General features: G+C 41.8%; 1 protein-coding gene and 1 long non-coding RNA gene across 5 annotated transcripts in view; both read right to left on the bottom strand.

Moving 5' to 3' along the window:
• Window positions 1-3,156: 3,156 nt before the first annotated feature.
• On the bottom strand, window positions 3,157-7,771 carry LOC110496088 (uncharacterized). Of its 4 annotated transcripts, none has more exons than XM_036952577.2 (2): window positions 7,631-7,771; window positions 3,157-5,859 (listed from the first exon to the last, which is right to left on the bottom strand). In XM_036952577.2, exon 2 carries the CDS (start codon window positions 5,777-5,779, stop codon window positions 4,649-4,651), a length of 1,131 nt encoding a protein of 376 aa, XP_036808472.2. In that variant the 5' UTR covers window positions 5,780-5,859; window positions 7,631-7,771; the 3' UTR covers window positions 3,157-4,648. The 4 variants fall into 4 exon arrangements, with proteins under 4 accessions (XP_036808472.2, XP_036808471.2, XP_036808473.2 ...); XM_036952576.2 differs by lacking the exon at window positions 7,631-7,771 and adding an exon at window positions 7,001-7,415; XM_036952578.2 differs by lacking the exon at window positions 7,631-7,771 and adding an exon at window positions 6,789-7,178.
• Window positions 7,772-23,090: 15,319 nt separating this feature from the next.
• Window positions 23,091-25,706, bottom strand: part of LOC118941150 (uncharacterized) — a 180,455-nt gene continuing 177,839 nt past the window's right edge. The window contains exon 4 of the long non-coding RNA XR_005037451.2: window positions 23,091-24,141. This is a non-coding gene — a long non-coding RNA (uncharacterized LOC118941150). The remainder of the gene's footprint in view (window positions 24,142-25,706) is intronic.

Consider the following 25,706-nt stretch of genomic DNA (forward strand, 5'->3'; position numbering starts at 1 on the left):
ACTAAAGGGGAAGTGGAACAACGTTTTTAATTTCCGCTCCCTGAAATAAATAAGATGTTGTCTATGACCCCTGTTCTTTCACAAGACACTGATGACCATTGTGGAGAGTTATTTCCTTGAGCAATTATTATAAAATAAAAAAAAGAAGCATAATAGCATCATATCTCTGATTGATTTCCTTTGAAAGCCTGGGAAAACGCTTGGGCTTCTTCTGGATGATCTGGACATGCTACAACACCAAAAGATGAATTACCGCCACCAACTGGACGACGTTGAAAAAAACAAGGTAAAAATAAAACATGATAGGGAAAACAAATCCACCCAAAATAAAACAATAAAAACCACATTGACAAAACCAAAACCCCCAAACACCCACTTCTTCTATCCTTCAAATCCCCATATCTCCCTTCTTCTGACTATCCTAGTTAAATAAAGGTTAAATAATGTATTCATGTTTAATTCTCACATGAGAGGCTTGTGACAATACTCCATGCAACTCCTCTGCCAAGAAGTCTTTCAGTCCCAGGAAACATTCCGTCGCATCCACAACAATGTCTATTTTCCAGGACTTCCTCTCCACCTTGGCAGTGCCATTAATCACCATAGCTATAAAGGCCACAAAGTCCACCTTCTGTACCTTTAACATATCTGGGTTCTGCCATTGAACGGTAACCCCTGCAGCCTTCAGTGAATGCCTATCCACCACCATGGACTACTCAGGAGCAACATTTGAACCCTCAACCCTTTTAAATGCCCTAAGTGGGTGGGTCGCGAACAGGTGTCACTGGCGTGAAAAGCAAGCCCCAATCACGCCAATAGGGTTAACCCACTTGGTGGGAATTGCAAGGTGGCTCATTAGGGAGGATCACTACAGTATAGCTGAGAACTTTTACAGCTTCTGTATAAAATAATATGGCATAGTGAAAATATACAGTATATCAAGCACTACTTTTGTTATTTTCGCACAACTTGATTTGCTACCCCTTTATTTTCGCTACCTCTATATTTTGTTCTCATGTCTCCATAGACAGGAAAAACATTGATGTATGGAGATTAAGGGAGATAAGAGGTATGTGGTAACATGAGTGATGGAAGCAGCCTGAATAAGAAAAATATATACAAATTGTATGTGTGTGTGTGCGCATGTGCATGACCCTGTACGTGCCTCTGTGTGGGATTTGGAGAAAAACAGGGGGAGAGCTTGAGAGACAATCCCAGAGAGACTGTGTGTTGAACCCGCTGCCCCCTAATACCCCTACCTGCTCCCTGCATGCTTTGCCATGGTTACGAGACAGGGCTCCCAGTTAATGTGTTTTTCAGCAGGGGTGAGCTGGGTACTAATGTGTCTCAGTCTGTCTCCTCAGCAAATGGCACAATCAATATCAACTGTCCCAGGATGCACCACCACTAGCAGAGGGCCAGGAAAACCACCAAGCTCCCTGCAAGGCTGAATAATGTAAGGTGACTGAAATATTCTGCTTTTATAAAATGTTATGCTTTTTTGAAATGAAACAAAATACCTTGCTCTCTTTAAAGATTTTAGAATTAGTTTGTGAGTTAGAGAAAATAAGAGTAATTAGAGACTAATTTTAATTTATTCAATTCATTTGTGTACAATATAGTAGCACAATTTATGGCACAAGAGATTTATTTTTATGTAATTTATTTTTGTTTTCAGCAAATTATTTTGATACGTACCGTCAGGTCCAAAATTATTGGCACACTTGATAAAGATGAGCAAAAAAAGACTATAAAATAAAATTTAAAAATACTGAGCTATTGTATGCTAAAAAACATTGGAAAAATGTTATTTTATTGTTCAGAGAAATACATTTTGTTTAACAAGTAATATATATATTTTTAAAGATAGGGGTCAAAATTATTGTCATCCCTATTTTCAATACCTCACCTTGCGAGGATAATGACATTGAGCCTTTTTCTAAAATGTTTTATGAGATTGGAGAACACATCGGGAGGGATCTTAGACCATTCCTCCATTCAGAATCTTTCCAGATCCTTGATATCCTTTGTCTGTGAATATGGACTGCCCTCTTCAATTCAAACCACAGGTTTTCAATGGGGTTCAAGTCAAGAGACTGAGATGGCCATTGCAAAGTATTGGTTTTGTGGTCAATTAATCATTTATTTGTAGATTATGTGTTCTTGGGGTTAGTGTCTTGCTGGAAGAGCCACTTGCAGCCAAGTTTCAGCCTCCTGGCAGAGGCAACCAGAGCTGCGTGCGAATACCCATACTAACATACGTATACTGCACACTTAATGAGTATATACTACATAGTTAATTTTAGTATACTGTACACGAACAGTATGCTTTCAGTTGAGCGTACTGTCTCTTCACTTGTCTACCGGAAGTTGATGCTGTTGCTATGCAACCTCTTGCTAGCTAGTTAGCATAACAAATGACTAGCTAAACATTTTACAACTTTGGGTGTGTTCTTAAATTCAATCTGGAGTGCCAGAGTGCGCTTGTAAATTCAGAGTGTAGTCAGATTGTCTGTTTGTAAATTCAGAGCTTTCATTCTCGGAGCGCACACTGGACACTCCAGCCTTTGGCTTTCTGATCTTCTGGCAGTCAAGCACCCAAGCTAACGTTGGCTAGCTTGCTAGCTACTTCCAGACACAAATGAGACCACTGACCATTTTACTCACCCTAGCAGAGCTGGTTAGGCAGTTTTCCAGAGCGTTGGTGACTGTAACTGTGACTGTAAATTACGCTCTTTTGCTGAAGTTTACTGACACCAGCCATATTCAATGGGGGTTGAGCGCTCATAAATTCATTACACTCAGAGGAGAGTGCTCTGAAATCAGAGTACTGTAGATAGCCAGAACGAATTTACGAAAAGACCCAAATGTCCATTGAGAATGCACAACGACTATACCATTTAGCTAAACTAAGAATGACGGGAATAATCTTGTCAATAAACGCTAGGTAGAGTCGGGGAACTCGGCTGAGAGTCAGACTCTGCAGACGTCAGTATTACTTATGGATTGAGCTCGGTCCAATAAACGGTGTGAACATTCCACCACTGACTTTTTGATCCTGACCAGCCAGGAATAAATGTTTCTATCAAATCTTCCATTTATTCACCACATTCTGCTTTTAAGCTTTACAATAATACAAAATAAAGACAAAGCAAGTCATATTTGAGGTTTTATTGAGATTAAAAAAAACATCAAAAACAAAGTTTGACATTTCACTTTATTACATGAAACTTTCTAAATATTTGCTCTCTCTAAAAAAACAGAAATTCACATTACCCTCAAATGAACGTTGGGGAGGTTTCACAGACCTGTTTCTGATCACAGAGATAAATACATAGGTAAAACTTACGGTATGTATCTCTATAGTTCTAACTGCATCTTGAAGAACATTGTATTAATCCAAGCAACAGACCAAGTTGAGAGACCAAGTTGAAAACATGAAACTAACAAGCTTTGGTCACAGGAACATGAATTCATACAAATGATAGATTCTGTTGTGTACCTCAATTACTATTTTTATATTACAGAATTTACGAAGTTGTAATGCAATATGAACTGTTGATATCATGGTCCAGCACATACTTAATTAAATAAACAAATACCAGACTAGATGAAGACATGTTTAACATACAATCTGAACATTTACACACAACATCACCCAGAGTCTGTGAAACCAAGCCATCCACTTCAGATGAAAGCCAAGTGATAAAAAACAAGTAAAAAGAGCTGACATAAAAAGTCTTAAAAAGAACTGTGAGGAGTGATGTTGAGTGAATTACAAGGATGATACTGGCAAACAAAACCATCACAATAGTGAATAACCATACATCTTCTAAGAGAAATCTTAAGGATGATGGATTGGAAGTTTACAGGTACCGTCTTGACTCCACAAGGTGAAGTATGCAATGAACCAAGTGAAAGAAAACAACTATGATTATGGTACAGTCCCAAATGGCACCATATTCCCCTTATAGTGCATTACTTTTGACCAGGGTCCATGGGGCTTTGGTCAAAAGTAGTGCACTTTATAGGTAAAAGGGTGCCATGATAGTGATACTAACAACATCTATATCGAAACAAAGATAGCTGGGACGGGGAAGTTGTTACATTCAAAGCTTTGGCAATTCAGGCAAATAAAATTAGAAGACATTAGCAATTCGAAAACTACAGAGAGATAAAGAGGAGAGATAAAAAACAAAAAACAAAATACTTAACTAATTCAATTGATTTAAACCATTTGAGCTTATTTGGACAAATCTGCACAGACCAATACAAGATTAACAAACCTCAATGAGAATATAATCAACTATAGGATGTGTATGGAATTAGAAACTGTATCAATGACAGTACCAGTGAAAAAATCTAAATGGGATAAGTCTGAACAGAATAATACAAGATTAACAACTGTCAATGAAATTGTCTTCACATCATTCAAGCTATAGATGACCAAGGAAGTACAAAAAGTACTTTTCTTTTCCACAAGGTTTCCACGAAGGCATCAAACCATAAAAAATAACAGCAAGAGCAAACAGACACATAGGTTAGTTGAGAAAGCAAGAAAGAGCTGGGTAAGAGATAATAAAATGTTAAAAAAACATCTTACAAGATGCTACTGATACTCGTTCAGTCTGCTCCGCCCAGGTTCCTTTTACTTTACAACCTTTTTGATTGAGCCAGGCTTTCTGCCCCCCCTCTTAGGAACAACCACTTCTTTTTTCTTAATAGCTGCCACTACCTTACCAGGTTTACTAGCCTTGCCATGACCATCGCGTGGTTTAATTTCCTCTTCTTTGTCATCTTCTACTAGAGAAAAGACTTCATCCTCATTTCTCTGTGTATCTTCATTTTCCTCCTCTGAATCATACGCTGTATAATCAGCGTTCACAGACTTTCTCTTGCCTTTTTGCCTCTGGGCTTGGAAGGCAGCTTCATCGAACACATTTGCTTTACCGTTGGAGCAGCGGTAAAGCCTTACTATTGGAGAAACAGTGCAACCCTGTTTGGCTGAGGGTGAACTGTTGGACCTATCCGTCTCTGCTGCTCTCTTGGCTTTGAAGGAGCCTAAGGGGCGGCCACTCTTTCGCGGGGAATCATCTTTAGCGGGGGGCTTTGAAACTTTAGAAGTTGGAGGTGGGTTCGTCTGTAAGTTGGCACCTCTATCTGTTGATGCCTTGAGTGGACGGCCTCTTCTCCGTGGCTCGGCAGAGGTGGGTGTGGCGGGGGGATCCCTGCGGGGATGGATGCGCGGCCTTCCGAGCGGCTTCCACACTCTAGGTTGGCTTTTCAGTATCTTTCTCTCCTCTTCCTCCTCGGGTGACAGGTACTTCCTCGGCCTACCCAATTTTTTTTTTTGCTGAACTTTTTTGGGCCGGCCACGCTCTGCTGAAGCAGCATTAGGGTCAACCACTTTACGTGGCCTGCCCCGTGGCTGCTTGTCTAGTACCCTCAGTATCTTAGGTTTCTTGGAGCCTGATCCTTTGGGCCTACCCCTTCCCCTCTTAGGTGGTATGGGGCTGCCATTAGACAAGGCATCGGACTCCTCTTCACTACCAGTGGCATCCATTGCCCCTTCTTTCGACGCCATTGCCCCTTCTTCCGAAGCCGTTGCCCCTTCTTCCGACGCAGTTGCCCCTTCCCCTTCTTCCGACGCCGTTGCCCCTTCCCCTTCTTCCGACGCCGTTGCCCCTTCATCCGACATTGTTGCCCCTTCATCCGACATTGTTGCCCCTTCATCCGACATTGTTGCCCCTTCTTCCGACATTGTTGCCCCTTCTTTCATCTGTTTTCTTGCAACCTGGCTCCTTTCTTTCCTTCCAGCTCACTTCCTAGGAGGTCTTGTGAACTACTTAGGGCTTCCCACTGTAAAGGTCATATTGAGAAGGTTACAATACAAAACAAAATGTTCTTTGTGCACGCACCCCTTCATAAAACTGGCATACATGGGTATGAGAAAGTGTAGCTAGCATGTCTAGGCTGGACAATAGAATGAGTCAAAATTCCCCCAAGGATGAAACATGGCAAAAGAACGTTAGCTAAGCTAGAACACTCTTCTGAATGGAGTGACGCTTATAATTCCATTTATGTATCCCTTTTTATTTTACCACTACAATCTGTTCTTAGGACGAAACTGAAAAATAACTTGTGTAGAAAGTAAACATCCGCACCTCGATGGTGCCAAGTGTGAGTATGTCTGCATAACACGGAAGTAGTTCCATGAGTAATGTGTTGTGGTGTACATTTTAACTACCAACGTGGGCATTGCCAACAACAGCGAAGCAGGAGGCGTGACTTAGAACAATGTGAGTAGAACGGTCGGAAGGCGAGTTGGTGCCACGGTGCTCAATAGAACTATTAGGAGCGGGAAAAATGCCCCAAAATAAGGACTGTTTTTTTCGTGATTACTTCAAAACTACGGCAGACAGCTGGGACATATTTGTAATATTATGAAACTGGGCTCCATGGCGGATGCAATGAACTAGTTTTATCAGAAAAAGTATTGTTAAAAATGTAATGTGTCCAGCCTAACGTGTCTTGTAATATGCACATTGTAAACATACATTGTTTACTAATTGCAGTTTCTTCATTTTGTGATAGGTCACGTTGCAATTATGTATATGGAAAGGTGCAATTATGTATATGGAAAGGTGCACAATAAACAAAATATGATATGACAGTCTCCTCCATAAGTAAACTAAAGTTGATGCATTGACGCGACACTGAAATCTAGCTAGCTAGTATCCTGATTCAGTGACTGTTTTGGTTACTAGTAGCTAGTTAGCCAAATTTACCAGATGTTCGAAGTAACATCACATTCATCTTCTACGACCGGGGTGAACTAGCTACCGAAGTAAATTAACTTTAAAGTAATCTAGCAAACTACGTAGCATAACTACGTAGCTAGCTAATTATCTTTACAAAGCTAGCATTAGCTCGATCGCTTACGACAGCCCCGGATCTCAAGCAGGCTAAACTTGTTTAATGAAAATAGCACACGCCTCACCTTGGTACAATCCTTGCGTAGCTGGTGCTGTCTACACTTCTATCAGATATCGTTTGTCATGAAAGTCGCCAGATGTTTAATCGGCCTTTGTTGTAATTGTTTAGCTAGCTAGCGATTTGAATTTCAACCAGACGTTGTGGCGGGTGAAAGCTGATTTTCTATCGACTAAAGGGGAAGTGGAACAACGTTTTTAATTTCCGCTCCCTGAAATAAATAAGATGTTGTCTATGACCCCTGTTCTTTCACAAGACACTGATGACACTTGTGGAGAGTTATTTCCTTGAGCAATTATTATAAAATAAAAAAAAGAAGCATAATAGCATCATATCTCTGATTGATTTCCTTTGAAAGCCTGGGAAAACGCTTGGGCTTCTTCTGGATGATCTGGACATGCTACAACACCAAAATATGAATTACCGCCACCAACTGGACGACGTTGAAAAAAACAAGGTAAAAATAAAACATGATAGGGAAAACAAATCCACCCAAAATAAAACAATAAAAACCACATTGACAAAACCAAAACCCCCAAACACCCACTTCTTCTATCCTTCAAATCCCCATATCTCCCTTCTTCTGACTATCCTAGTTAAATAAAGGTTAAATAATGTATTCATGTTTAATTCTCACCTGAGAGGCTTGTGACAATACTCCATGCAACTCCTCTGCCAAGAAGTCTTTCAGTCCCAGGAAACATTCCGTCGCATCCACAACAATGTCTATTTTCCAGGACTTCCTCTCCACCTTGGCAGTGCCATTAATCACCATAGCTATAAAGGCCACAAAGTCCACCTTCTGTACCTTTAACATATCTGGGTTCTGCCATTGAACGGTAACCCCTGCAGCCTTCAGTGAATGCCTATCCACCACCATGGACTACTCAGGAGCAGCATTTGAACCCTCAACCCTTTTAAATGCCCTAAGTGGGTGGGTCGCGAACAGGTGTCACTGGCGTGAAAAGCAAGCCCCCCACGCATCACGCCAATAGGGTTAACCCACTTGGTGGGAATTGCAAGGTGGCTCATTAAGGAGGATCACTACAGTATAGCTGAGAACTTTTACAGCTTCTGTATAAAATAATATGGCATAGTGAAAATATACAGTATATCAAGCACTACTTTTGTTATTTTCGCACAACTTGATTTGCTACCCCTTTATTTTCGCTACCTCTATATTTTGTTCTCATGTCTCCATAGACAGGAAAAAGATTGATGTATGGAGATTAAGGGAGATAAGAGGTATGTGGTAACATGAGTGATGGAAGCAGCCTGAATAAGAAAAATATATACAAATTGTATGTGTGTGTGTGCGCATGTGCATGACCCTGTACGTGCCTCTGTGTGGGATTTGGAGAAAAACAGGGAGAGAGCTTGAGAGACAATCCCAGAGAGACTGTGTGTTGAACCCGCTGCCCCCTAATACCCCTACCTGCTCCCTGCATGCTTTGCCATGGTTACGAGACAGGGCTCCCAGTTAATGTGTTTTTCAGCAGGGGTGAGCTGGGTACTAATGTGTCTCAGTCTGTCTCCTCAGCAAATGGCACAATCAATATCAACTGTCCCAGGATGCACCACCACTAGCAGAGGGCCAGGAAAACCACCAAGCTCCCTGCAAGGCTGAATAATGTAAGGTGACTGAAATATTCTGCTTTTATAAAATGTTATGCTTTTTTGAAATGAAACAAAATACCTTGCTCTCCTTAAAGATTTTAGAATTAGTTTGTGAGTTAGAGAAAATAAGAGTAATTAGAGACTCATTTTAATTTATTCAATTCATTTGTGTACAATATATTAGCACAATTTATGGCACAAGAGATTTATTTTTATGTAATTTATTTTTATTTTCAGTCAATTATTTTGATACGTACCGCCAGGTCCAAAATTATTGGCACACTTGATAACGTTGAGCAAAAAAAAGACTATAAAATAAATAATATTTGTATTTATTTTATTTTATTTTATTTCACCTTTATTTAACCAGGTAGGCTAGTTGAGAACAAGTTCTCATTTGCAACTGTGACCTGGCCAAGATAAAGCATAGCAGTGTGAACAGACAACACAGAGTTACACATGGAGTAAACAATTAACAAGTCAGTAACACAGGAAAAAAAAGAGAGTCTATATACATTGTTTGCAAAAGGCATGAGGAGGTAGGCGAATAATTACAATTTTGCAGATTAATACTGGAGTGATAAATGATCAGATGGTCATGTAGAGATATTGGTGTGCAAAAGATCAGAAAAGTAAATAAATGTAAACAGTATGGGGATGAGGTAGGTAAAATTGGGTGGGCTATTTACCGATAGACTATGTACAGCTGCAGCGATATACTGCTAGCTCGAAATACTGAGCTATTGTATGCTCAAAAACATTTGAAAATTATGTTATTTTATTGTTCAGAGAAATACATTTTGTTTAACAAGTAATATATATATTTTTTAAAGATAGGGGTCAAAATTATTGTCATTGTCATTCCTCCATTCAGAATCTTTCCAGATCCTTGATATCCTTTATCTGTGTTTATGGACTGCCCTCTTCAATTCAAACCACAGGTTTTCAATGGGGTTCAAGTCAAGAGACTGAGATGGCCATTGCAAAATATTGGTTTTGTGGTCAATTAATCATTTATTTGTAGATTATGTGTTCTTGGGGTTAGTGTCTTGCTGGAAGAGCCACTTGCAGCCAAGTTTCAGCCTCCTGGCAGAGGCAACCAGAGCTGCGTGCGAATACCCATACTAACATACGTATACTGCACACCTAATGAGTATATACTACATAGTTAATTTTAGTATACTGTAAACGAACAGTATGCTTTCAGTTGAGCGTACTGTCTCTTCACTTGTCTAAATTGGAAGTTGATGCTGTTGCTATGCAACCTCTTGCTAGCTAGTTAGCATAACAAATGACTAGCTAAACATTTTACAATTTTGGGTGTGTTCTTAAATTCAATCTGGAGTGAGTGCACCAGTGAGCCAGAGTGCACTTGTAAATTCAGAGTTTAGTCAGATTGCCTGTTAGTAAATTCAGAGCTTTCGCTCTTGGAGCGCACACTGGACACTCCAGCCTTTGGCTTTCTGATCTTCTGGCAGTCAAGCACCCAAGCTAACGTTGGCTAGCTTGCTAGCTACTTCCAGACACAAATGAGACCACTCTGACTATTTTACTCGCCCTAGCAGAGCTGGTTAGGCAGTTTTCCAGAGCGTTGGTGACTGTAACTGTGACTGTAAATGACGCTCTTTTGCTGAAGTTTACTGACACCAGCCATATTCAATGGGGGTTGAGCGCTCATAAATTCATTACACTCAGAGGAGAGTGCTCTGAAATCAGAGTACTGTAGATAGCCAGAGCGAATTTACGAAAGGACCCGAATGTCCATTGAGAATGCACAACGACTATACCATTTAGCTAAACTAAGAATGACGGGAATAATCTTGTCAATAAACGTTGGGTAGAGTCGGGGAACTCGGCTGAGAGTCAGACTCGGCAGACGTCAGTATTACTTATGGCTAGGATGCTGGGATTGAGCTCGGTCCGATTCCGCTGTGAGTTATCTGGCACAAATGTATTATTTGGGGCTCGGGCTGATTCCGGTGAGAGTTTACTGGCCCAAATGTATTTCTTGGGGCTCGGCGGATTGGGACCACTCTATGGCAGATGAGGGCTGCTTTAAATAATTAACATTTCATTATTCATTTTTCCATGTTTTCTAATTGTTTCTGTGATCAAAAAATAAAATTAACATTTAAATGAAATTCTTTAAGAGTCCTGTGTAGTATTTTAGAATTTTGATACTTTGTGCAATGCAATTGATAAGCATTAAAAACTTTGTGGATGGAGCCTCCCTGTAACATCTGCTTCCAACTCACTCTCAAACACGTAGATCCCCTGAACGCAGCTCACTCTCCAGATCCCAATCACCTGAATTTTGATTACCTGTTCACACACTTGTATGTCATTATCACACATTATATAGTTCAGTTCTTTGCATCCCCGTCATTGTGAGGTATTTTTTGTTTTGTGACACACTTCTATTCGGAGCTCTGTTTTTCCCGTGATTTACTCCTCCTGTGTATGATAGTTTCTGCCTGCCTCACTAACGATGCCTTTTGCCTATTCCCTGCCTGTACTTTAGCCTATTGGATTTCCTGTTATCAACCTATTGCCTGATATCCCGGATGACATTACAAGCCTTTTCCCTGCCTGTACTATTGCCTTTTTGGACCCCTGTGTATGACCTTCTGCCTGCCCCTGGACCCAGCTACCTGCCTCCTCATGTGGTCCTTTACCAATAAACACCTGCTGCGCCCTGCGCTTGAAACCAGCTCTCTGTCTCCCTTTGTGTTCATTACACTCCCAAGTAGCGCAGCAGTCTAAGACACTGCATCGCAGTACAAACTGCGTTGCTACAGATGCTGTCTCGAGTCCCGTGCTTGCCACAACCGGGAGACCCATGAGACAATGCACAATTGACGCAGCATCGTCCGAGTTAGGGGAGGTCCTGCGGGCCAGGCGCATGCCCGCTGACACGGTCACCAGGTGTATGGTGTTTCCTCAGTTTTTTTGTGGATGGGTATACTTTGTATACCCTCCCGCTTCTGGGGAGATTTGGGTAAGATGTCGGCTGAATTTGGGTAGAGGAAACGGCCCGATGTACTTGGGCTGATTCTGGGCAGTCATTCATTTTGATTCCGGGCCGAGTCCGACACCCGATTCTGGGCCAATTCAATCAGTTCCGGCCTCCCAGAAGAGGGCCGCTTCTGGGCCGATTCCTCATTGCTAGCTGGGATTCTGCTGTAACGATATGCTATGTGGTTCGTAATGACAGCGTAGCTAACAAATTGTCAGCCAACATAACTCGAAATTGACTCAACATAACTCAAAATTGAGCCCAGGTGCATACTGTTTCCGTTGATCATCCTTGAGATGTTTCTACAGGGTGACACGCTCATGGGGATGGGCGATCGTACACCTTCCACCTCCGTGCAGAAAAGACAGAGAGGGCTGTCTTGCTTCTAGTCCTTGGGAAACTTTGCCGTATTTAGTTTTTTCTTACACTGTTAGCCCAGAAAACCTTAAGTGTTATAACATACAGCTGGGAAGAACTATGATGTAGGTAAAACAAAGTGCGAATTAAAAGTACGTAGCTCAGAGCATCGTAGCACCATTAGGTGTAAAAACTTTACTTACCCAGTTGCGGCCCACTTCTTGGAGGCAGGCCACTCTATTTCGTCTCTGCGTTATATTGGCATCGAACATGTCACCCTCCCTAGGAGAGGGTGTGACCTTGATAATTTATTGTTAAAACGAGAGGCTGCCTGGATCTTTAACTTAAAGACCCTTGTTCCCTTCGATCTCAACGTAGACTTTGATCTGAAGCCATTCTTGTGATTATTGTGACTTTGCCATTGTAATTGTTTGTAAGCTTGTGTAGTCAAATTAATCTATGATCGTATGCTATCCATTTGTTGTTTGTATGCTGTTCTTTGTATGACATTTTAATATTTGATTATTAACCAATGATATTAGGCCACTCTTGGCCATGATTACAGACACCTGTGTCTTTTGACACTATATAAACGAGTCATCCCGCAGTGTGATTATACCCTGATGAAGACAGCTTGGCTGTCGAAACGTTGGTAATTACATTTTTGCACCTGAGCTCCTAGAGTGTGCGGCTCTCTTTTATTTTCAAGTTTTCTACTCCGCTAGCCAGCACCTCGTCTTAATAGGTGTGCGTTTCTTTTTCTTCAATAACTATAGGATATCAGAGTGACGTCAACTTACCAGCACAACGACCAGGAATACAACTTTCCCGAAGCGGATCCTTTGTCCGCACCACCCAAGGCATTTTAACTAATTCCAGAGGCCAACCCAAAACAATGCCGCCAGACAAGAGGAAGACGGAGCGGTCTTCTGGTCAGACTTCAGAGGCGTGCACACAACCCACTGCTCCCGAATATATTACTCGCTAATGTCCAGTCCCTAGATAACAAGGTCGACGGAATCAGGGCAAGGTTTGCTTTCCAGAGAGACATCAGATATTGTAACATACTCCGTATCACGGAAACTTGGCTCTCTTGGGATATGCTGTCGGAGTCGATACAGCCACCTGGCTTCTCAGTGCGTCACTCCTACAGGAACAAATATCTCTCCGGGAAGAAGAAGGGGCGGGGGTGTATGTTTCATGATTAACGACTCATGGTGTAATTGTAAAAACATACAGGAACTCAAGTACTTTTGTTCACCTGACCTTGAAAACCTCACAATCAATTTTGATCACGTGGACCGGGATTTGTTCCGGGTAGGCTCTGAGAGTAATACCGCCATATACGCTGATTTGGTGAGTGAGTTTATAAGGAAGTGTATAGGAGATGTTTTACCTACTGTGACTATTAAAACTTACCCTAACCGGAAACCGTGGATAGATGGCAGCATTCCTAATAAACTGAAAGCGCGAACCACCGCATTTAACCATGGAAAGGTGACTGGGAATATGGCCGAATATAAACCGTGTAGTTTTTCCCTCCGCAAGGCAATCAAACAAGAAAAATTTCGGTATAGAGACAAAGTGGAGTCGCAATTCAATGGCTCAGACACGAGATGTATGTGGCAGATAATCACGGACTACAAAAGAAAAACCAGCCACGTCACGGACACGGACGTCTTGCCTCCAGACAAACTTAATACCTTCTTTGCCTGCTTTGAGGATAATACAGTGCCACCGACGCGGCCCGCTGCCAAGGACTGTGGGCACTCATTCTCCATGGTCGACATGAGTAAGACATTTGAACGTGTTAACCCTGGCAAAGCTGCTGGCCCAGACGGCATGCCTAGACGCATCCTCAGAGCATGGACAGACCAGCTGGCTGGTGTGGTTACTGACATATTCCAGTCTGCTGTCCCCACATGCTTCAAGATGGCCACCATTGTTCCTGTTCCCAAGAAAGCAAAGGTAACTGAACTAAATGACTATCTCCCCGTAGCACTCACTTCTGTCATCATGAAGTGCTTTGAGAGACTAGTCAAGGATCATATCACCTCCACCTTACCAGTCACCCTAGACCAACTTACCGCTCCAATAGGTCCACAGACGATGCAATTGCCATCACACTGCACACTGCCCTATCCCATCTAGACAAGAGGAACACCTATGTAAGTATGCTGTTCATTGACTATAGCATTCAACACCATAGTACCCTCCAAGCTCATCATTAAGTTTGAGGCCCTGGGTCTCAACCCCACCCTGTGCAATTGGATCCTGGACTTCCTGACGGGCCGCCCCCAGGTGGTGAAGGTAGGAAACAACATCTCCCCTTTGCTGATGCTCAACACTGGGGCCCCACAAGGGTGCATGCTCATCCCCCTCATGTACTCCCTGTTCGACCATGACTGCGTGGCCATACACGCCTCCAACTCAATCATCAAGTTTGCAGGCGACACATCAGTAGTAGTCTTGATTACCAAGAATGACGAGACAGCCTACAGGGAGGAGGTGAGGGCTCTGGGAGTGTGATGTCAGAAAAATATCAAATCAAATCAAAGTTTATTTGTCACGTGCGCCGAATACAACAGGTTACAGTGAAATGCTTACTTACAGGCTCTAACCAATGGTGCGGGGAAAAAGTGTGTGTGTGTGTGTGTGTGTGTGTGTGTGTGTGTGTGTGTGTGTGTGTGTGTGTGTGTGTGTGTGTGTGTGTGTGTGTGTGTGTGTGTGTGTGTGTGTGTGTGCTTGAAAAAAGAGTAGCAAGGCTATATACAGACACCTGTTAGTCAGGCTTATTGAGGCAGTATGTACATGTAGGTATTGTTAAAGTGACTATGCATATATGATGAACAGAGAGTAGCAGAAGCGTAAAAAGAGGGGTTGGCGTGTGGTGGGACACTATGCAGATAGCCCGGTTAACCATTTGGTTAGATGTTCAGGAGTCTTATGGCTTGGGGGTAAAAACTGTTGAGAAGCCTTTTTGTCCTAGACTTGGGTCGTGGGTGAACAGGGAGTACAGGAGGGGACCGAGCATGTACCCCTGGGGAGCTCCAGTGTTGAGGATCTGCATGGCAGATGTGTTGCTACCTACCCTCACCACCTAAGGGGGGGTCTGTCAGGAAGTCCAGGATCCAGTTGCAGAGGGAGGTGTTTAGTCCCAGGATCCTTAGCTTGTTGATGAGCGATGGGGGTACTATGGTGCTAAACGCTGAGCTGTAGTCAATGAACAGCATTCTCACATAGGTGTTCATTTTGTCCAGGTGGGAACTGGCAGTGTGGAGTGCAATAGAGATTGCATCATCTGTGGATCTGTTTGGGCGGTATGCAAATTGGAGTGGGTCTAGGGTTTCTGGGATAATGGTGTTGATGTGAGCCATTACCAGCCTTTCAAAGCACTTCATGGCTACGGACGTGAGTGCTACGGGTCTGTAGTCATTTAGGCAGGTTCCCTTCGTGTTCTTGGGCACAGGGACTATGGTGGTCTGCTTGAAGCATGTTGGTATTACAGACTCAATCAGGGACATGTTGAAATGTCAGTGAAGACACCTGCCAGTTGGTCAGCACATGCCCCGAGCACACATCCTGGTAATCCGTCTGGCCCCGCAGCCTTGTGTATGTTGACCTGTTTAAAGGTCTTACTCACGTCGGCTACGGAGAGCGTGATCACACAGTCATCCGGGGAACAGCTGATGCTCTCATGCATGCCTCAGTGTTGCTTGCCTCGAAGTGAGCATAGAAGTGATTTAGCTCGTCTGGTAGGCTCATGTCACTGGGCAGCTCTCGGCTGTGCTTCCCTTTGTAGTCTGTAATAGTTTGCAAGCCCTGCCACATCCAACGAGCATCGGAGCCGGTGTAGTATGATTCAATCTTAGCCCTGTATTGACGCTTTGCCTGTTTGATGGTTCGTCGCAGGGCATAGCGGTATTTCTTGTAAGCTTCCGGATTAGAGTCCCGCACCTTGAAAGCGTCAGCTCTACCCTTTAGCTCAGTGCGAATGTTGCCTGTAATCGATGGCTTCTGGTTGGGGTATGTACCTACCGTCACTGTGGGGACGACGTCCTCAATGCATTTATTGATAAACCCAGTGACTGATGTGGTGAATTCCTCAATGTCATTGGAAAAATCCCGGAAGATGTTCCAGTCTGTGATAGCAAAGCAGTCCTGTAGTTTAGCATCTGCTTCATCTGACAATTTTTTTATAGACCGAGATACTGGTGCTTCCTGCTTTAATTTTAGCTTGTAAGCAGGAATCAGGAGGATAGAGTTGGGGTCGGATTTATCAAATGGAGGGCGAGGGAGAGCTTTGTACGCGTCTCTGTGTGTGGAGTACAGGTGATCTAGATTTTTTTTCCCTCTGGTTGCACATTTAACATGTTGATAGAGATTTGGTAGAACTGATTTTAGTTTCCCTGCATTAAAGTCTCCAGCCACTAGGAGCGCCGCCTCTGGGTGAGTGGTTTCCTGTTTGCTTATTTCCTTATACAGCTGACTGAGTGGGGTCTTAGTGCCAGCATCTGTCTGTGGTGGTAAATAAACAGCTACGTAAAGTATAGTGAGAACTCTCTAGGCAAGTAGTGTGGCCTGCAGTTTATCACAATATATAGAGACTTCCTTAGATTTCGTGCACCAGCTGTTGTTTACAAATGTCCTGATATCCAGAAGCTCTTTTCTTCCGTAATATACGGTTGCAGAAACACTATGTACAAAATAATTTACAAATTCGCCACATAATAGCACAATTGGTTAGGAGACCGTAAAACGGTGGCCATCTCCTCTGGCGCCATCACCTAAAAACCTCTCACTCAACGTCAACAAAACAAAGGAGAAGATCGTGGCCTTCAGGAAACAGCAGAGGGAGCAACCCCCTATCCACATCTATAGGACAGTAGTGGAGAAGGTGGAAAGTTAAGTTCCTCGGCATACACATTACTGACAAACTGAAATTGTCTACCCACACAGACAGTGTGGTGAAGAAGGCGCAACAGTGTCTCTTTAACCTCAGGAGGCTGATGAAATTTGTCTTGTCACCTACAAACATACTCTTTTACAGATGTACAATTGAGAGCATCCTGTTGGGCTGTATCACCGCCTGGTACTGCAACTGCGCCGCCCACAACCGCTGGGTTCTCCAGATGTCTCTGAATGTCCTTGAGTGGCCCAGCCTGAACCCGGACTTGCGCCCCATTGAACATCTCTGGAGAGACCTGAATATAGCTGTGCAGCGATGCTCCCCATTGAACCCGACAGAGCTTGACAAGATCTGCAGAGAAGAATGGAAGAAACTCCCCAAATACAGGTGTGCCAAGCTTGTAGCATCATACCCAAGAAGACTCAAGGCTGTAATCGCTGCTAAAGGTGCTTCAACAAAGTACTGAATAAAGGGTCTGAATACTTATGTAAATGTGATATTTCACTTTTGTATTTTTTATACATTTGCAAAAAAAATCAAACAACCTGTTTTTGCTTTGTCATTATGGGGTATTGTGTGTAGATTGATGAGGTAAAAAAAACTATTAAATCCATTTTAGAAAAATGCTGTAACGTAACAAAATGTGGAAAAAGTGAAGGTGTCTGAGTACTTTCCAAATGCACTGTATGTCACCATATAGCTCAGCATTTGTATTATTTATTTTATAGTATTATTTTCTTATCTTTATGAACTTACACATATGGAATCATGTAGTAAACAAAATAAGTGTTAAACAAATCAATACTTTGATGACAGCTTTGCACACTCATAGCATTCTCTCAACCAGCTTCCCCTGGAATGCATTTCCAACAGTCTTGAAGGCGTTCCCACATATGTTGTGCACTTGTTGGCTGCTTTTCCTTCACTCTGCGGTCCAACTCATCCCAAACCATCTAAATTGGGTTGAGGTCGGGTGATTGTGGATGCCAGGTCATCTAATGCAGCACTCCATCACTCTCCCCCATTTCTCCTTCACCCAAATCCAGATAGCTGATTTTCTGAAAGAGCTGCAAAATCTGGACCCCTACAAATCAGCCGGGCTAGACAATCTGGGCCCTCTCTTTCTAAAATGAGCTGCCAAAATTGTTGCAACCCCTATTACTAGCCTGTTCAACCTCTCTTTCATATTGTCTGAGATTCCCAAAGATTGGAAAGCTGCCACGGTCATCCCCCTGTTCAAAGGGGGAGACACTCTAGACCCAAACTGCTACAGACCTGTATCTATCCTACCCTGCATTTCTAAGGTCTTCGAAAGCGAAGTTAACAAACAGATTACCGACCATTTCGAATCCCACCGTACCTTCTCCTCTATGCAATCTGGTTTCAGAGCTGGTGCACCTCAGCCATGCTCAAAGTACTAAAAGTACTAAAAGTACTAAATGATATCATAACCTCCATCGATAAGAGACAAGGCTTTCGACTCTGTCAATCACCACATTCTTATCGGCAGACTCAACAGCCTTGGTTTCTCAAATGATTGCCTCGCCTGGTTCACCAACTACTCTTCTGATAGAGTTCAGTGTGTCAAATCGGAGGGCTTGTTGTCCGGACCTCTGGCAGTCGCTATGAGGGTGCCACAGGGTTCAATTCTCGGGCCGACTCTCTTCTCTGTATACATCAATGATGTCCAAGATGTAAAACTTCTTGGTGAAAGGGGGCAGTATTTTCAAGTCCAGATGAAATGCATGCCCAAATTCAACTGCCTGCTACTCATCCCCAGAAAATAAGATATGCATATTATTAGTATTGAATAGAAAACACTCTGAAGTTTCTAAAACGGTTTGAATCATGTCTGTGAGTAAAACAGAACTTATGTAGCAGGCGAAACCCTTAGGAAAAAACATTCAGATTTTTATTTTTTGAGGTCACTCTCTTTTCAATACGTTTTCATTGGGAATCGAGATTTCTAAGGGACCTTCATGCAGTTCCTACCGCTTCCAATGGATGTCACCAGTCTTTAGAAATTGGTTGAGGTTTTTCCTTTGTGTAATGAAGAAGTAGCCCTGTTCAAAACGAGGGTCACTTCAAGTGTACTGTTAGATAGAGGCGCGTGACCAGAAAGGTAGCATCAGTTTGTTTTCTTCCTGTATGGAAAACAGATCATCCCGTCTTCAATTTTATCGATTATTTACTTTAAAAAATACCTAAAGTTGTATTACAAAAGTAGTTTGAAATGTTTTGGCAAAGTTTACAGGTAACTTTTGACATATATTGTAGTGACGTTGCGCAATTTGGAACAGGTGTTTTTCTGGATCAAACGCGCTAAATAAATGGACATTTTGGATATATATCGACGGAACTAATCGAACAAAAGGACCCTTTGTTTATTGAGGTGCTACCCTCAGATAATAGCATTGTTTGCTTTTGCCGAAAAGCATTTTTGAAATGTTGGCTGGATTCACAACACGTGTAGCTTTAATTTGGTATCTTACATATGTGATTTCATGAAAGTTAGATTTTTATAGTAATTTATTTGAATTTGGCGCTCTGCACTTTCACTGGCTCTTGGCCAGGTGGGCCCACATATCCCAGAGAGGACCTCCAGACGAGCTTCAATGCCGTACAACTCTCCTCCAACTGCTGTTAAATGCAAGTAAAACTAAATGCATGCTCTTCAACAGATCGCTGCCCTCACACACACCCGCCCGTCCAGCATCACTACTCTGGACGGTTCTGACTTAGAATATGTGGACAACTACAAATACCTAGGTGTCTGGTTAGACTGTAAAGTCTCCTTCCAGACTCATATCAAACATCTCCAATCCTAAATTAACTTGTTATGGCTGCAATCCCGATATCGGGATAAGTGTCATCAACAACCGCTGAATAGCATAGCGCTACATACAATAAATATTACTATAAATATTTATATTCATGAAATCACAAGTGCAATATAGGAAAACACTGTTTAGCCTTTTGTTAATCCACCTGTTGTGTCAGATTTTGAAATTATGCTTTACAGCGAAAGCAATCCAAGCGTTTGTGTAAGTTTATCAATCGCCCGATAAAACATTAAGTACACTTAGCATCAGGTAGCTCGGTCACGGAAATCAGAAAAGCAATCAAATTAATTGTTTACCTTTGATGATCTTCAGATATTTTCACTCACGAGACTCCCAGTTACAAAACAAATGTTCATTTTGTTCCATAAAGATTATTTTTAGATCCAAAATACCTCCGTTTGTTTGTCGCGTTATGTTCAGAAATCCACAGGAAAGAGCGGTCATGACAACGCAGACGAAAATTCCAAATAGTTTCCATAATGTCCACAGAAACATGTCAAACGTTTTTTATAATCAAATCCTCAGGTTGTTTTTAAAATATATAATCGATAATATATTAACCACAAATGTCTTTCACAGTAGGAGAGAGGAAAACAATGGCTGTCCAAATTCTGTTGCGCAAGCAAAACTCATGTGACCACTTGACGCAATGTTATCGTTCTGGCTCATTTTTCAAAATAAAAGCCTGAAACTATGTCTGAAGACTGTTGACACCTTGAGGAAGCGATAGGAAAAGGAATCTGGTTCATATCCCTTTAAATCCAGCAAAGGGAGGCTATGGAACATGGAGTTTTCAAAATAGAAGCCACTTCCTGTTTGGATTTTCCTCAGGGTTTCGCCTGCAATATCAGTTATGTTATACTCACAGACAATATTTTGACAGGTTTGGAAACTTTAGAGTGTTTTCTATCCAATTCTAATAATAATATGCATATATTAGCAACTGAGACTGAGAGCTGGCCGTTTACAATGGGCACCTTTTCATCCAAGCTACTCAATACTGCCCCTGCAGCCATAAAAAGTTACATCTAGAATTGGCTTCCTATTTCGCAACAAAGCATCCTTCACTCATGCTGCCAAACATACCCTAGTAAAACTGACAATCCTACCGATCCTCGTCTTTGGCGATGTCATTTACAAAATAGCCTCCAACAATCTACTCAACAAATTGGATGCAGTCTATCACAGTTCCATCTGTTCTGTCACCAAAACCCCATATACTACCCACCACTGCGACCTGTACGCTCTCGTTGCCTGGCCCTTGCTTCATACTCGTCGCCAAACCCACTGGCTCCAGGTCATCTACAAGTATCTGCTAGGTAAAGCCCCACCTTATCTCAGCTCACTGGTCACCATAGCAGCACCCACCCGTAGCACGCGCTACAGATATATCTCACTGGTCACCCCCATAGCCAATTCTTCCTTTGGCTGCCTTTCCTTCCAGTTCTCTGCTACCAATGACAGGAACGAACTACAAAAATCACTGAAGCTGGAGACTCATATCTCCCTCACTAGCTTTAAGCACCAGCTGTCAGAGCAGCTCACAGATTAATGCACCTGTACATAGCCCACCTATAATTTAGCCCAAAAAACTACCTCTTTCCCTACTGTATTTTATTTATTTATTTATTTTGCTCCTTTGCACCCCATTATTTTTATTTCTACTTTGCACATTCTCCCATTGCAAATCTACCATTCCAGTGTTTTACTTGCTATATTGTATTTACTTTGCCACCATGGCCTTTTTGCCTTTACCTCCCTTATCTCACCTCATTTGCTCACATCGTATATAAACTTGTTTATACTGTATTATTGACTGTATGTTTGTTTTACTCCATGTGTAACTCTGTGTCGTTGTATGTGTCGAACTCAACTTGCCTACCTGGTTAAATAAAGGTGAAAAAATAAAAAAAAATTGCACAAAGGAGATGTCCTAACCGACTTGTCAAAACTATAGTTTGTTAACAAGAAATTTGTGGTTGAAAAACTAATTTTAATGACTCCAACCTAAGTGAATGTAAACATCCGACTTAAACGTTGTAAATATATATATATGACACTGAATGTACAAAACATTAGGAACACCTTCCTAATATTGAGTTGCACTCCATTTTGTCCTCGTAATAGCCTCAATTCGTCGGGATTGGACTCGACAAGGTGTCAAGCGTTTCACAAGGACAAAAAGGGGGTGCAACTTAACATTAGGAAGGTGTTACTAATGTTTTGTACCGTCAGTGTCTGACGTTTCTTTCCTAATTACACTGGACTCCAAAGTCAAGTGTAAAATTTTTTTAAAAAATCTGAATTCCTACTCTCAGATAACCACAGACTAAGCCACCTTTCCCAATACACTAACATTTGACTATTTCCTTTTGCATACATCCTCCTATTTTACTGTGATGTTTTCTGAGGGTCTTGAACCTCTCTATTTGTTCCATTTCTACCGAGATTCTCCTAAAAAATAAATACTTTACCTTAGGGTATTATCATATTTCCCATTAATTGATCGTGGTTTTTCAAATCTCCTAACAGTACTGTTTGTAGGTCAATCTGAGCACAGACTTATTAACAACCACTTGTGGACTTAACAACCACTTGTGGACCTGACTCCAAAAGCGAGCCACCAAAGGGTAGTACCAAAAGAGATGATCTATTAATTCTGTTTCTTCGTGGCAGAGTCTGCACAGGACTGACTGTTCAATGCCCCATATATTGAGCATTCTTTTTGTGGTGAGAATTTTACATAATAACATTAAACGACAAATAATGGATTTATGCTTCAATTGTTGTTTTGTAAATCAGTTCATAAACCCGATGCCATGGTATTGGGACATAAAAAATCTGTTCCCAAATATCTAGAATTATATGCGGTGTAGTTATCAAACCTTTCGACCTTAAGTGAAACGGATACTTTTTGCTATTTATACTAGTCATTTTAAGCCATGCATGGTTTTTCATTGGTGGCAGACAAACCAATTCATTGCTTTATATTTTGAGAAATTGCCTCTTCCATTTTCGTGGCCGAGCTGCGATGAGTTCGTTATACTCCATACACCTTTGTTATATGCTTGTGTGACATACTTTTAGTGTCCTTATTTACAATGTCAATGTCATCCCTTAGACATTTTTTCCAAGAAAATTTGTATTTCCTTTATCAATCAATACATTGGAGGTTAGCCTTAACATCTGTAAATAAAAATAATATTATTATTCTATTATAGACACTTTTGTGAGGGTCCCCTACCAGAAATGTACATGCTAAAAACGTATGAATATACATTCATTTCACAATAACAAAATGTATTGTAACACAAATCGAATTGTAACATAAAAAATGATTTCATAAACACCTTAAAGGTTGTTTGGAGTGCCTTTATAGTTCCAAAAGACATTACACATGCATAGGAAACAGGTAATCAAGTAATTTCACATGAGATGGAACATGTTAGAATTGCAAACAGAATGTGTTTATTTTGTGTAAGATTCCAGTGGGTAACTGGTGCTTTAGGCGGTGATATTTCCAGTAGGGTAATTGGTGCTTTAGGCGGTGATATTTCCAGTAGGGTAACTGGTGCTTTAGGCAGTGATTTTTCCAGTAGGGTAACTGGTGCTTTAGGCGGTGATATTTCCAGTAGGGTAACTGGTGCTTTAGGTGGTGATATTTCCAGTAGGGTAACTGGTGCTTTAGGTGGTGATATTTCCAGTACGGTAACTGGTGCTTTAGGTGGTGATATTTCCAGTAGGGTAACTGGTGCTTTAGGTGGTGATATTTCCAGTAGGGTAACTGGTGCTTTAGGTGGTGATATTTCCAGTACGGTAACTGGTGCTTTAGGTGGTGATATTTCCAGTAGGGTTATATGGTGCTTTAGGTGGTGATATTTACAGTACGGTAACTGGTGCTTTAGGTGGTGATATTTCCAGTAGGGTAACTGGTGCTTTAGGTGGTGATATTTCTGTGTTTCCTTGGCTGTTCATCCAATGACATCTTCTTGATCCCGATTACATCCTTCTACCTAATAGTTTTTTTTATTCACCCAAATTCTGATGAACTTGCATGCAGCCTTGTTCCCAAGGACCTCACCTGTGACCTTAAAGTAATCACAGGTTAAGGGTCTCAGGGACAACAAAACATGCTTAGATATAAGTCAAGTCTCTAAATATACTTATGTGAATCTATTTGAGGATAAAAGTACAACACAACAATGATAGCGGGAGGTGTATAAAGGCTTTTGTAGCGAAACGGCGAACAGCAGTTAGTGGGAAACTTACTTATGACGATCCCTGAAAGAAAGAGTCAATCTGCCACTAGTTTGGATACCATATAATTGTGTTGTGTGTTGGGTTGGTGAACGGCTCCACCTCATAATGGCTCATCTCTAAACCTCCAAACTTGCCAGAGATGTTACCTGAAAGATGAAAAAAAAGACAGGGGTAAGAAATCATTGGATGGTATTGATGCCCTGTACTATTCTTGTGTTTTCATTTGAATCTTTCAAGACATGAAGATATTGTATATGCATTTCATTCCTATAGTTACCCCCTAGTGGTAGACAGACAGAGAAAAAGTTACTGTTGAAACAGACTGACATACTATTGTCTAAACCAGGGATGGGCAACTTTGATGAGGAGGGGGACACAAAAAAATATAACTCATGGGGGGCCGCAGTGGTTCGTGGGTCTGCGCACCCACACACATATTCGAGTTTAAATATACATTTTGTAGAAATATTATTGATTTACAGACACATTTCTACACTAGTCTATATTAGACAACAGTGAAACATAACTAAACATATGCTTTCTTAAAAGTAAAAAAAGGCTTAAAACTACTGAGATACTACCAAAGCGCTAAGTTTGCTGCTCATGCAACGAAATACATACATGTAATGCAAATAAATCCAACACAACGAAGGTGCATGTAGCATGTACTGTCTGAAATTAGACCCCTTCAATTTCCTCTTGTCCCTCTGGTTTTCCCTGTCCCAGATTTATGAGCTCCTCCTTTCTCTCCAAAGCATGAGAGCACAAGAGGAAGGTGGATGAAGAAAACCAGAGAGAGAGGGAGTAGAAACACCACGCAAAAAGAAACAGGATGAATGTGAAAGAAGAAATGTTAAGAGAATAACGGCGGCTAGCCAAAGAGGTCAGATAGATAGCTTCTCTCTTTTCGTTTGCCTGTTCGCTCGAGTGTATCCACTCACCATTTCGGCTTTAGCTGGTGTAGAATTTGTGCTCCTTGTGTAAACACACACTCACACACATGACTGTGTGCACATACATGCACACAAATGGATGCACATACACATACACATACACAAGAGCGTGCACACACACACATGCAAACATGCACAGTAGCACAGTAGCACACACAGACACACACACTCTCGATTCGTTATTGATCTATTACCCCACTGAGAAAAGGGACAATTATTCCATCGGTAAAGGAAATAAAGCACAATAAACCCTATCTTGCTCCATCTTCACTGTCTTCCTTTTTTTCAGGGCTGTAGCCTAGACAGTAACATGAAAAAGGTGCCCGTTCTACTCCCCCAGCTTTCTCTCTATTTTTTTGTATCTCTCTCCTTCTCCTATCCCTCTCACAGGCTCTGTCCCTGGCTCTGTTAATGGCTGTCTCCATTTGCCAAGTCGGATCTCTAATTCTCCGGGCGATTAGAGTCCAAGCAGCCATTGTGTGAGACAGGTACACACAGACAGTCGCATTGATGCCATTGCTGCTGTACTTACAGCCATACTTCCACAACCCCCTACCACAAACACCAGCCAGCGCCGCCATCTCTGACCTCCTCCCCTCATAAATCTGTGTCACCTATATACATCGCACACACACAAACACACACAAAACACATATGCAAGCTTACAGTCCATCTTTCTCTCTTGCCTGCTGACATTCTCACCGCTCTGTCCCCGCCTCCCCTGCTCTGTCTCTCACCCCCTTTCCCCTCATCTCCAT

The sequence above is a fragment of the Oncorhynchus mykiss genome, chromosome 18, assembly GCF_057628025.1.
Source record: "Oncorhynchus mykiss isolate SJ-2025 chromosome 18, ASM5762802v1, whole genome shotgun sequence".
Classification (NCBI taxonomy): Eukaryota; Metazoa; Chordata; class Actinopteri; order Salmoniformes; family Salmonidae; genus Oncorhynchus; species Oncorhynchus mykiss.

Coding starts and splice junctions, on each gene's coding strand:
- LOC110496088 (XM_036952577.2), bottom strand. CDS start 5,779: ATGAAAGAAGGGGCAACAATGTCGGAAGAAGGGGCAACAATGTCGGAT.